This window comes from Orbicella faveolata, unplaced genomic scaffold (genome assembly GCF_042242905.1).
Source record: "Orbicella faveolata isolate gen_17 unplaced genomic scaffold, um_ofav_v1 contig_36, whole genome shotgun sequence".
Classification (NCBI taxonomy): Eukaryota; Metazoa; Cnidaria; class Anthozoa; order Scleractinia; family Merulinidae; genus Orbicella; species Orbicella faveolata.
In genome coordinates this window covers 12,710,687-12,722,806 of record NW_028301565.1, presented here as the reverse complement: position 1 = coordinate 12,722,806, position 12,120 = coordinate 12,710,687, and the positions used below count along the sequence as shown (strand labels likewise).

General features: G+C 44.6%; 2 protein-coding genes and 1 pseudogene across 3 annotated transcripts in view; all 3 read left to right on the top strand.

Annotated features, from left to right (window-relative positions):
* The first annotated feature begins 5,247 nt into the window (after positions 1-5,247).
* On the top strand, positions 5,248-6,054 carry LOC149102315 (uncharacterized; annotated as a pseudogene).
* LOC149102314 (uncharacterized) lies at positions 6,055-6,903 on the top strand. The gene has a single exon (XM_089275186.1). It carries the CDS (start codon positions 6,055-6,057, stop codon positions 6,694-6,696), a length of 642 nt encoding a protein of 213 aa, XP_089131312.1. The 3' UTR covers positions 6,697-6,903.
* Positions 6,904-10,934: 4,031 nt separating this feature from the next.
* Positions 10,935-12,120, top strand: part of LOC110064199 (kinesin-like protein unc-104) — a 34,327-nt gene continuing 33,141 nt past the window's right edge. For both annotated transcript variants that reach the window (XM_089274590.1, XM_089274589.1), the window contains exon 1: positions 10,935-11,367. In XM_089274590.1, coding sequence (XP_089130716.1) covers positions 11,268-11,367 — 100 coding nt within the window. In that variant the 5' untranslated portion in view covers positions 10,935-11,267. The remainder of the gene's footprint in view (positions 11,368-12,120) is intronic.

Here is a 12,120-nt window from a genome sequence, read left to right as displayed (position 1 = left end):
TGGCTAAATATCAAGACAGACTACTGTCGCCATAAACTTAATCCCTCGCAGTTAGAATCCTAGTCTCCTCCGCAGCCGTTTTTTGGGATGTCACGCAACGTTGCGTGACATCCTAAAAAACGGCTGCGGAGGAGACTATTAGAATCCCATCTCTTTGACGAGTCAAAAGGAGTATGGTGTCAAACTTCGGCCATGTAATATTTATTGTCCGCCATCTTCAAAGGAAGTTCAACCTTTGGAATCTTATAACGTTGAATGTACTTTGACGGGTCAAATTCCTTTTGGGTGGAAGGGATTTGGGTCTGCGAATTTGGGTCTGCGAGGATTTACTCTCAGACCGGTTTGAGCTCAAGTTCTTCCGCCCCAGGAAATTCCTGCTTTTTACTTTTGCTTGTTTGAGTTTTTTTAAAATCTTTTCCCCCCTTGTTCGTCCTGTTTTGGCTTCTTCGTTTTGTCTTCTTTATATCGTAGAATTCCGAAAGTAACGGCTCCCGTTACTTCGGATTTAGCAGCAAAAGGAGCCTCTACTTTCGGGTAGCCGTTGCTTACGGGTAGCTGTTACTTTCGAATGGTTAAAAAACGTTTGTACGGTAACAGTCGTTTCAGGCAAGGCGGACGCGTATCATGAAATAAAAAGTTCCGTTTATGTATGTTACTAACGAACCACGTAAACAAAGCAGACCGTATAAACAAAAAATGCTCCAAATGTTGGTGCTGCGAGGCGACAGTAAAACGGTCGCATTATAACACAATGCAACCAGTTACACTATTATTTGACTCTGTTGCCAGACAAATACAGCTCATAAATCATAGTTTCAAGAAACATTCAGTTAAGTTCGAAATGAAATCACAAACAACTCTTCAAGTTGTTCAGTCCTACAGTCAGGCTGTTCCATCCACATTGCGCTTGAGATCAGAGAGTTTTGCTTTTTAGTGACTTCTTCAAAGGGCCGCTACTTTTGGGCGGGTCGTTACTTTCGGGGAGACCATTACTTTCGAGTTTCAATTAGCCTGCGTAGCGAGCGTTCCCGTACGAAGAGCTTTTCCGCATTCTGGCCGTGCGTAAACTGGAGCGACAGCAAAAGCTCGACGAAGCTGGGGGTGGTGCTCTCGCACCAATTTACGCGCGGCCAGAATGTGGAAAAGCTTCGTACGGGAACGCTTGCTACGCAGGCTAATTGAGACTCGAAAGTAATGGTCCCCCCGGAAGTCCGTTCGGAAGTCTCAATAGGAAGGTAAAAAAATAGCGTTACTTTCGAGGAGCCGTTATTTTCGGGGGGGGGCTGTTACTTTCGGAATTCTACGGTAGTTTTAATTTCTGCCTTTTTCGATTTCAGAACCTTTCATCCCCAAACCTCTTGTCCGAAATTATGGTTTTCATTGGCAAAAATTACAGAAATTGCGCAAAAGAGAGGCATGCAGAGAAAAAAAGGAAATTCCTTTACGATATCTAGACTTACGTTTTATCGGAGGAAAGCTACATTTTATATTCTTGAGCCAACTAAGTTTTTCGTATCATTTTAGTCTTTATTAAAAACTGGATCATTGGATAATGCTTTTCAAGAGTTTTCATTGGTTTAGGGGATATGAGCCATTATACTTTGCTCTACAAATATGGTAACCGTACGCGTGACTTTTTGAGGCGTTTTATTTTGATTTTAGTTTAGTTTTCTATATCTTGGCATGGGGCGATTTTTACCTTCGAGAGAACGCAGTTCTAATCGGGTAATGCAGAAAAATGCGAGTTTTGTAATTTCCCCCCCCCCCCCAAAAAAAAAAAAATTTAAATACTCTTCAGGGGCGAATGAGTTCATCTAGATCTCCATGTTCGTCCATGTGCTTTCTTTCGAGTGTTATGGCATATTGCGGACTTTCGAGTGTCGAGGCAGCTTATTGTGGACTGTAGCGGATAAGTTAATTGTTTAAAGTTCGAAGTCTGTGTTAATAGCATTTAAAATCCTTGCAGACATGTCTTCACGAAATGTGTGCGACTTTTCGCGCGTACGGACAGTGTAGTTTGACTGCGTGTTGTGTACCCTCTTCTCTTTTTAACCCGACAGTAGTATAGGACGCTCATATGAGCGGTAACCAATCAGGAGCCGAGAAAGACAATAGGCTATTGTTTGGAGAACAATGGACGCTATTGTTTTCCAAATCCAAGATGGCCGCCACAAATTTCAGCCAATCAGGAGCCGAATTAAGAACAATGGACGCTATTGTAATAGTAGTAGTAATAGTAATAGTAATAGTAATAGCTAGTAGTAATAGACGCTCATATGAGCGGTAACCAATCAGGAGTCGAATCAAGAACAAAGGATGCTATTGTTTTCCAAATCCAAGATGGCCGCCACAAATGTCAGCCAATCAGGAGCCGAATTAAGAATTCAAGATGGCGGCGCCCACGAAAGTCGGCCATGTTGGAAAACAGCCCACCAGCCTCGACGGAGGACTGGGATCGGTCTCACGGATTTCCATGGCGACACAAATCACGCCATGGTCACGCAAAAAATGTCATGCAACTTCAAAATCGATACTTACAGTGTCCTGTGGTCCTAAACGACAGAGGTCCATCCAACAAGCGGCCATGATGGAGACTGAGAGACTTGTGTCCGAGGCACTTATATACCTTTCTATTCGTTCCAAAGCATCCTGGGACGCTGACCTCATCGGGAACCAATCCTAGACTTGCCCCACTCCCTTCACAGTCGAAGGGGTAAAAATAGGGGTAAGGGGGTACTCCCCGTTCCAAAGCATCCTGGGCTGATGACCTCATCGGGAACCAATCTTAGACTTGCCCCACTCCCTTCGCAGTCGAAGGGGTAAAAATTGGGGTGAGGGGGTACTCCCCATTCCAAATCCTAGATTTGTCCCACTCCCTTCTCGCCCAAAGGGGTAAAATAGGGATAAGGGGGTACTCCCTCTTAGTCTGCTATTTAAAACCTTCACACGTTTTGAAAAGGACCAAAACAAAGTTTCTTGACTCACGAAATGGAAGTTAGAAGAAGTCGAAGACTACTAGGATTGACCCCGAAGTAGATGAGTTCAAGGACAAATGTTTCATCTGTCAAGGCGACCTTGTCATTGACTCCTTGACTCGATGTAGTGCGAAAACTTATTGCTGTGGAAAATTTTTGCACAAGAGATGTTTGCAACAGGAGTTACAATACTCAGATAAGTGCGGACATTGCAAAACCTCAAATCCTCGGGGGAATGAAGATGAGGCACAACTTTCACCTTGGGAGGAGGTGGTACGAGAGAGGATTACCAACGCAACGAATGCCATCAATAGGTATCGGCGAGGGGGACGGCCTTATCATATTCACACTCGTAATATTGTTTCGTGGAGGACCTTGCCGTACCATGCGAATCTTTCCATCTGGTTTGAATTTTATACAAGACTCACCATCTTCGTGCAGCAAAGGGGAAACGCTACCCTGTACATCCATGCCTATGTCAACTTGCCGTGGATGACCATTACTCAATCAATAAGACAGACGGTGTATGAAATGTTCAGTAGAAACATCCCAACAGAAGTAATGCTCTGCGTACGCGAAGTAAAGTTTAGGTTATTGTTCCTGTCGTGGCTGCACTACGACGTTGAGGATGAAGTGATTATCAACAGGACCGTGTTGTCAGTCATCTTTTTCACCCCCCATTTACCCTGAAGATACAGCTTGGGTGTAACGTGTAACTTTTATTGTAACTCGAAAAAATCGTAAAACAAAACAAAAACAAAAACAAAGAGTCTGAGTCTTTATGACGTTTATTGAATAATGATAATAAAAATAATAACATGAGCCCCGAAAGAGAATTGGTTACAATTTTTAACTCTTTAACTCTTGACCGTCGGTATTCCACAAAGTGTTGGGAACTAAACTCGTTTCCAGTTTCACAGACTCTTGGTCCCTGGCCCCAAAACGCACGATATTCTGCCCTAGTTTTCCTAGCTTTTGGTCATGAAGTCTTTGCCTGATCCGTTCCTTATTCTTGGCATAGTAACTTCTCCAATACTCGTTGATCCGTTCCCTGTTGTTTTTACAGTATTGTCTTCGATAATTTCTGATGTGCTCCTTGTTCTGTTGACAATAGGCTCTCTGGCTGCTGGCGAGTCGTTCCTTGTTGTTTTCATACCATCTTTTACGACACCACATCCACCGCCACCACCACATTCACCACCACCACCGCCACATCCACCGCCACCGTCACCACCGCCACTACCACCACATCCACCACATTCACCATCACCACCACCACCGCCACCACCACCACATCCACCACATTCACCACCACCACCACCGCCACATCCACCACCACCACCACCACCTCATCCACCACCACCACCACATCCATCACCTACACCACCACCACCACCACCACATTTACCACCGCCACCACCACATCCACCACCACCACCTTATTCACCATCACCACCACACCACCACCACCACTGCCACCACCACCACTGCCACCACCACCACTGCCACCACCACCACCGTCACCACCACCGTCACCACCACCACCACCACTGCATCCACCACCACCCCACCACCTACACCACCACTGCATTTACCACCACCACCTCATCCATCACCACCACATTTACCACCACCACCACATTCACCATCACCACCACTACCACCGCCACCGCCACCACCACCGCCACCGCCACCACCACCACCACCGCCACCACCACCACCACCACCACCACCACTGCATCCACCACCACCACCACCTACACCACCACCACATTTACCACCACCACCATATTTACCACCGCCACCACCACCACCACCACCACCACATTCACCATCACCACCACCACCACCACCACCACCGCCACCACCACCACCACCACCACCGCCACCACCACCACCACCACCACCACTGCATCCACCACCACCACCACCACCTACACCACCACCTACACCACCACCACATTTACCACCACCACCACATTTACCACCACCACCACCACATCCACCACCACCACCACATTCACCATCACCACCACCACCACCACCGCCACCACCACCACCACCATTACCACTGCATCCACCACCACCGCCACCACCTACACCACCACCACATTTACCACCGCCACCACCACCACCACCACCACCACCACCGCCACCACCACCACCATCGCCGCGACCACCTCCACCACACTCGTCAACTCCATCATTAATCATGTATAAAACTAAGGCATTAACTGTCTCAATTCGTTTTGAGTCAAACTAGCAAGGAGTCATGTCCCTTTATTGTCGATATTGTCATAGACAATTCTCTCGTGCAGACAGTAGAATTCGTCACGAAAAACATAGTTGTCAAAGCAGGGGATCAGAAAAGACACGAGATGTCCCAAATATCACATTTCCTACCGAAAAGCACCATGGGATCCCTAGTAGAATAGAAATGGGAGAAGCGTTTCGGTTCAAGACACCCTCCAGTATTTTGATCGTGGGCCCTTCTGGTTGTGGCAAGACTTGTTTTACCGAGTCGTTACTCTTGGATCACTTGGAAGAATTGTTTGTAAACCCCCCCACCACGATTCATTATTGCTACGGGGCGTGACAAGACGGATTTAGAGACATGGAAGACGCTGGTGTGCAATTTCACGAAGGGATTCCAGAGTCAGACCATCTCAAGTCATGGTTTCCGAAGGGTGGATTACTCGTACTGGACGATCTGATGGCAGAGGGAGGTGAGGACAAAGCGTTGCTAGACTTATTCACCAAACACTCTCATCATCAAAATATCACCGTGTTGTACTTGTGCCAAGACATGTTTCCGCCAGGGAAATACGCCAAGAGTATTTCCAGGAACGCCCACCACATCGTAGCCTTCAAAAATCCAAGAGATCAATTAGGGATGAAGAATTTACTGCTTCAAGCTTTTCCCTCTTGCTGGCAAGACATGATGGACGCGTATCAAAAAGTGACCGAACGACCGTTTGGGTACACGGTCCTGGATTTACATCCCGCCAGTAATGACAGGAAACGCGTGTTTAGTCACCTCCTGACGCACGAAGGATACCCGCGCTGGCATCGAAGAAGGATGTCTGATCATTGCCCAAAATGGTATATTAAACATGAGTTTAATCGACTCGGCTCACTTGAAGCACGTTGTCTTGGGTTAAGGTCGACGAGAATCATGGAAGATCCTTCAACAGATATTTTTGGTCCCGTAGAAGATAACAATGATGAAAACGTAGAAGAGGAAGAGGAGGTGGACGAAGTGGAGCCTGAAGAGGAACAGGAAGAAGAGGAGGATAGTAGCAGCTCCGAAGAGGAAGAGGAAGCGGACGACGATGAACCGGATCCGTGGAGTCCGTTACGTCAAAATGTCGGGGAAGATCTCAAAGAAATCTACCTGAAAGAAGTCCAGCAGTTCCTGGATAAGGGAAAATCCCAAAACTATGCCGAAAATGCTGCTTTTAATGCCCTATTACCTGTTAGTAGAAGAAGGCTACGAAGGACTTACTTAGAGCGTCTAAAATGGACTCACCGTATCAAACTCGACGCAATACACCGTAAAGTCATGAAGACTCTTCGACGCTTTATTGAGGAAGACGACATGGATTTTGACGAAGCGGCCGAGTCGGCAGTGGCGAAACGAAAATTCCTGCTGAACAGACTAATGCGGAAGAAGTTACTCCCCGACGATGATGACGTAGAGGAAATAGAAGAACAGACCTGAATTAGCCATGTGTCTCTTATAAGAGTGTGTTACTCCAGGGTTTTAGTCATTATTTGTAAGACGCTACACATGCAAGATGACTTGCTCCAATCAATTGTCAGGGAATGACCAGAAGGTCGTCTGTAAAAAGGCCTACCACAAAAAATATTATTCAAGGAACAGAGAGCGAATCCTGGCCCAACAAAAAAAAAAATATCGTGCAGAGAACGTCGGAATTCTCAAAACCCGTCGTAAAAGATGGTATGAAAACAACAAAGAACGACTCGCCCGCAGCCAGAGAGCCTATTGTCAACAGAACAAGGAGCACATTAGAAATTACCGAAGACAATACTGCGAAAACAACAGGGAACGGATCAACGAATATTGGAGACGTTGTTATGCCAAGAATAAGGAACGGATCAGGCAAAGACCAAAAGCAAAGAAAACTAGGGCGTGCGTTTTGGGGCCAGGGACCAAGACTCTGTGAAACTGGAAACGAGTTTAGTTCCCAACACTTTGTAACCGGTCAAGACTTTAAGAGTTAAAATTATAATCAATTCTTTCTTTTGAGTTATTATTCAATAAACGTTGTAAAGACTTAGACTCTGTTTTGCTTATAACAATTTAATGACATTACTGTGCGGTATAACCCCTTATTCCCCCCGTCTTCTCATTGATTCTTGACCACGTGATATCGCGTACCCCCTATCCCCCATCCTCTCATTGGTTGTTAACCACGCGACATTGTTTATTGTTTTGCGAATACCCGTTTATAAGTCAATCGGTCTTGATAGAATTCATTTTACTTGTGACAACGTTCAGCACACGTCTTCTTTTCTAAGCGTAACATTCTTCCCTGTCTTCGTGGCTAAGGAGTTGAGCGATTGCTAGTTGTGTGACGCTTTGAAGGAAAGGACTATATTTGATGTAAGTGATTTATTTTGGCGCTATTGGAAACCCGCTTAGACAACTATAATTGTTGAATTAGGAGCGATTTGCAGTGTTTGTAAATGAAGTTAAATCTTTACTTCAAGCGCGAAACGTTTGTTTGAAATTCCTTTGATTTTATTCTCAAGGGTTAAGATACATGATTTCAGCCTCTAAACATGTGCTTTTCGGTTTTAATTTATTCGATGTTTCATCTCTGACTAATTATGTTAATTCTTCAATGGTCGCCCAAAATGCCTTTTGTTTGTTCAAGATTCCTTTGAATGATGCTTTTCTCAAGGGAACAGTCGAGATCAAGGAGTTTAGATTTTATTGCAAACTGCCATTAGCAATTCATTTTCACTTAAAGCATTTCAATGGTATTTTTTTCTTCTCACCTTTTAGCCTATAAATTTTAGTCTTCGCTTATTATTCGTTACTCGTCAAAGATTGGATTTACGCTAGATCAAATTATTTCTGTTCCATTTTTGATAGTGTTATCTTATTTGAGACACAATGACCAGCTTTCTGTAATTTTAGCGCAAACGTTTCGGACATTAAAGTTCGTTTGAAACAATGTGTGATGACGATAGAAACTGGTCTTTTTACTCGATCAACATGGCAATGACGTCATATCTTTTAATGTTAGCGCAAAAGATTTGCTATTAAAGTTCGTGACATTTGACAATGTGTGATGTTTGGTTTAGTGCTCTCCTTAAGAGAGGGGGACTGGGGAAGCCCGGTTGTGAGTATTCTGATTGGATACCGGTGATGTCATTGTCCCATGATGCTTTGCCGCACCCTATATAGGCTAGGCTCGGACCCAAGTCTCTCAGTCTAGCCGCTTGCCGGACAGACCTCTGTCGTTTAGGACCACAGGACACTGTAAGTATCGATTTTGAAGTTGCATGACAATTTTTGCGTGACCCTGGCATGATTTGTGTCGTCATGGAAATCCGTGAGACCGATCCCAGTCCTCCGTCGAGGCTGGTGGGCTGTTTTCCAACATGGCCGACTTTCGTGGGCGCCGCCATCTTGAATTCTTAATTCGGCTCCTGATTGGCTGACATTTGTGGCGGCCATCTTGGATTTGGAAAACAATAGCATCCTTTGTTCTTGATTCGACTCCTGATTGGTTACCGCTCATATGAGCGTCTATTACTACTAGCTATTACTATTACTATTACTATTACTACTACTATTACAATAGCGTCCATTGTTCTTAATTCGGCTCCTGATTGGCTGAAATTTGTGGCGGCCATCTTGGATTTGGAAAACAATAGCGTCCATTGTTCTCCAAACAATAGCCTATTGTCTTTCTCGGCTCCTGATTGGTTACCGCTCATATGAGCGTCCTATACTACTCCCGACCAAAACCAAAGCTGCTTTCTGCTGAATAAATCAAAGGAGGAAATGTGTAGTTTCACTTCGCTGGCCTAGATTTCTGTGCGCAAAATATGTAACATAAAGCCAACGAAAGTGTTTACATAGGAAAAGAGTTCAACTCCCACAGGATTGCTTTGGTACAAAAACATGTCCTCTGTTTCATTGTTTCGGAACGCATTCAAATCGCAGTAAAAACAAAAACGTTCTCAATTCTCATGTCTAACGAAACTATTATCATTCCAAAATTACAGTGGAGACCCGATTTTTTGAACCCCAAGGGAAACGAAAATTCGTTCGAAAAATCGGATATTTCGAGAAATCGGGGTAAAATTACAGTGTTCAATTGAGGAGAGGGAAACGACTTTTGTTTCGAGTTATTGGGAGGTTCGAAAAAATGAGGATTCGAGAAATCGGGATTGCACTGTAGTTATTTTAAAACCTCGGATACTCCATAACCTAGATCATCGACAGCCTAGTAAAATCAGAAACTTATAACAGAAACAGTAAATTCTTCCTCGTACGAGAAGTTCAAGAAAATTGTCTAAAGTCTAGGTCTTAGTTTGCTTTGATTCTGACATTGTTTTATTGATGGAAGTAATATCCATCTCGTCGATTTCCAAGATACACATTTAAACGATATATGACTTTTTTCAAAACAGATTTCCTGGATCATTAGAGCATTTGACCTTAACTCCGTTTTGACTAGGCAAACGTCAGAGAAAGTAGCCTACAAGCCTGGCGTTGACTACCTTTTAGAATGTTTTCTCCCGAGTACTTTTGCCCGAATCATCAGCGTTTTGCCCGAAAAATTTCAAAAATTTCTGTAACTGGGGGAGGGGGGGGGGGGGGGGGAGGGGCTGCACCCCCGGCTCCGCGGCCCGCACGCCTATGTTCGGAAGTGAAAATGCCCTGTAGCTGTTTCCCAAAGCCAAGGCGATTCAAAGTCGTGTTCGTAAACAGAATAATTGTCCTAGTTTTGGTAAGAAAAGCAGGTCGTCTCGCATACCGACGGAACAGGCATCGTTTGTGTCCATTTACACAGTCAGTGTAAAATATAGACTGCGGACTGCGGACTGCAGACTGCAGACTGTGGATTGCAGACTGCGGACGGCGGACTGCGGACTGCGGACTGCGGACTGCGGACTGCGGACTGCGGACTGCGGACTGCGGACTGCGGACTGCGGACTGCGGACTGCGGACTGCGGACTGCGGACTGCGGACTGCGGACTGCGGACTGCGGACTGCGGACTGCGGACTGCGGACTGCGGACTGCGGACTGCGGACTGCGGACTGCGGACTGCGGACTGCGGACTGCGGACTGCGGACTGCGGACTGCGGACTGCGGACTGCGGACTGCGGACTGCGGACTGCGGACTGCGGACTGCGGACTGCGGACTGCGGACTGCGGACTACGGACTGGGTATAAAACACGGACTTTGGCATAAAACGCGGACTTAGCATTACGCACTGGGTATAAAACACGGACTCAGGTATAAAACGCGGGCTGCGCGGACTAACTGCGGCCTACCAACTGCAGTCCGTGTTTTCACTGACCGGTCGTAACTAATATTACGAGAACAAACCCTCTCGTCGGCACGTACTTTGCGATCGATTCATTTGTTTTCGCTCCTGCTAGAGGGAGGCCAGTTTCACGTCTACCTAACAGGCAGGCACAAAACTCGGCTGTTCAAAGAATTTTTGCTTTTTTAACATGCCAAACCGACCAAAACTCGAACGCATTCTTTAATCTACGATTACTAATTGTAATAAAACAATTATTCCACTCGCGCTTGCTGGATGTGAGATGATCCAGCCAACTCGGCGCTACGTGCTTCGTTGGCTATCTACCGTCTCATATCACGCTCGTGGAGAACTCGTGGAATATTTGTTTCCTCAGACATGCGCCCACGTGGACATGCCTCAGGTTCAGCGGATTTACCCTATTACCAAAACCGTGGTAATTTCTTCAGTGATTTTGATCCGAAGTCTTATATTTTTGGCGGAATTCATTTGTGATTTTCCGATAAGCAGAAGAAATAATCCTTTTCCGCTTCATGTAATCAGTTCAATACTTTATTGCGCCATTTTGTTTTGGCCTCATTCTACCAGAGGACTGCAGGAACGCCATACAGTTGACAAGTGTTGGAGAAAGGCGGCTCGTATATTCTGCAACAGATGTCGCTCGACTGGGCAATGATGTAATGCAATGGAGTCAAAAGTCATCAACGCTACTCGTTCAAACACTCAAAATGGCAGTGCTCTTTCACTCAGCTTAAGAAATGTCGTCTGTAAAGGTTTGCGTACGAGTGAGGCCGTTTGCGACGCGAGAAAACAACCGAAGATGCAGATGTATAATTGGGATGCACGGAGCGACAACAAGTGAGTCAAAAGTGGCAATACTAATTTAAATCTTATCTATTCAATCTCAGGATTAGTGGGTGAACAGGTGCAGGGAATAGGTTTATTTTGTATCCTCTGTTTTTTCCTGTTTCTTTTGAATTGGTATGAATGCCTTAGTTTCCGATCCAAAAGTTACGTGAACATTATCGTTTAGAGCTGAGATACTAATGAACAGCTCACTTGCTAGAATTTTTGGGTTTTCTCCACACTTCAACGTCAGAAAGTCTCGCTAAGCTTATATTTCTCCTGGTCAATTTGCATATGCGCGGTTTTAAACATTTTTTGGGAATATTTTTGTTGTTTTGAGTTGAACATTTTGTACTAGAAATAATGACGTTTATATTTTTGTTTAAAAAACTTCATTCTATTTTCATCCCGTTTAACAAATCATATGCTTGCTGAAATTCTTAAAATTTACATGTGTTCACAGTGAGAAATTATCGGAACTAGAGGAAAATAAAATAACTTAGTTACATATATGTAAGCATTTGTGACTCAATTTTTATTATTTGGCTCAAAAAAATTAATTTGAGATTGTGGTAAATATGATCTTGCTGTAAGGTAATATTGGTATGATCTGTTTTGATTTGCATATGTGTATAGCTATACTTAATATCAAATACAGGTGTGCATACAAAAATTATTGTGTTTTCTTCAAGGAAATTCTGACTTGATACCTCTCAATTCTAAAGTGACAAAATGATATTTTGTGACATTTGTAGCAAGTATTAA

What these genes read in the sequence shown, in the direction of transcription:
- LOC149102314 (XM_089275186.1), top strand. Translation starts at nt 6,055, where the DNA reads ATGTCTGATCATTGCCCAAAATGGTATATTAAACATGAGTTTAATCGA.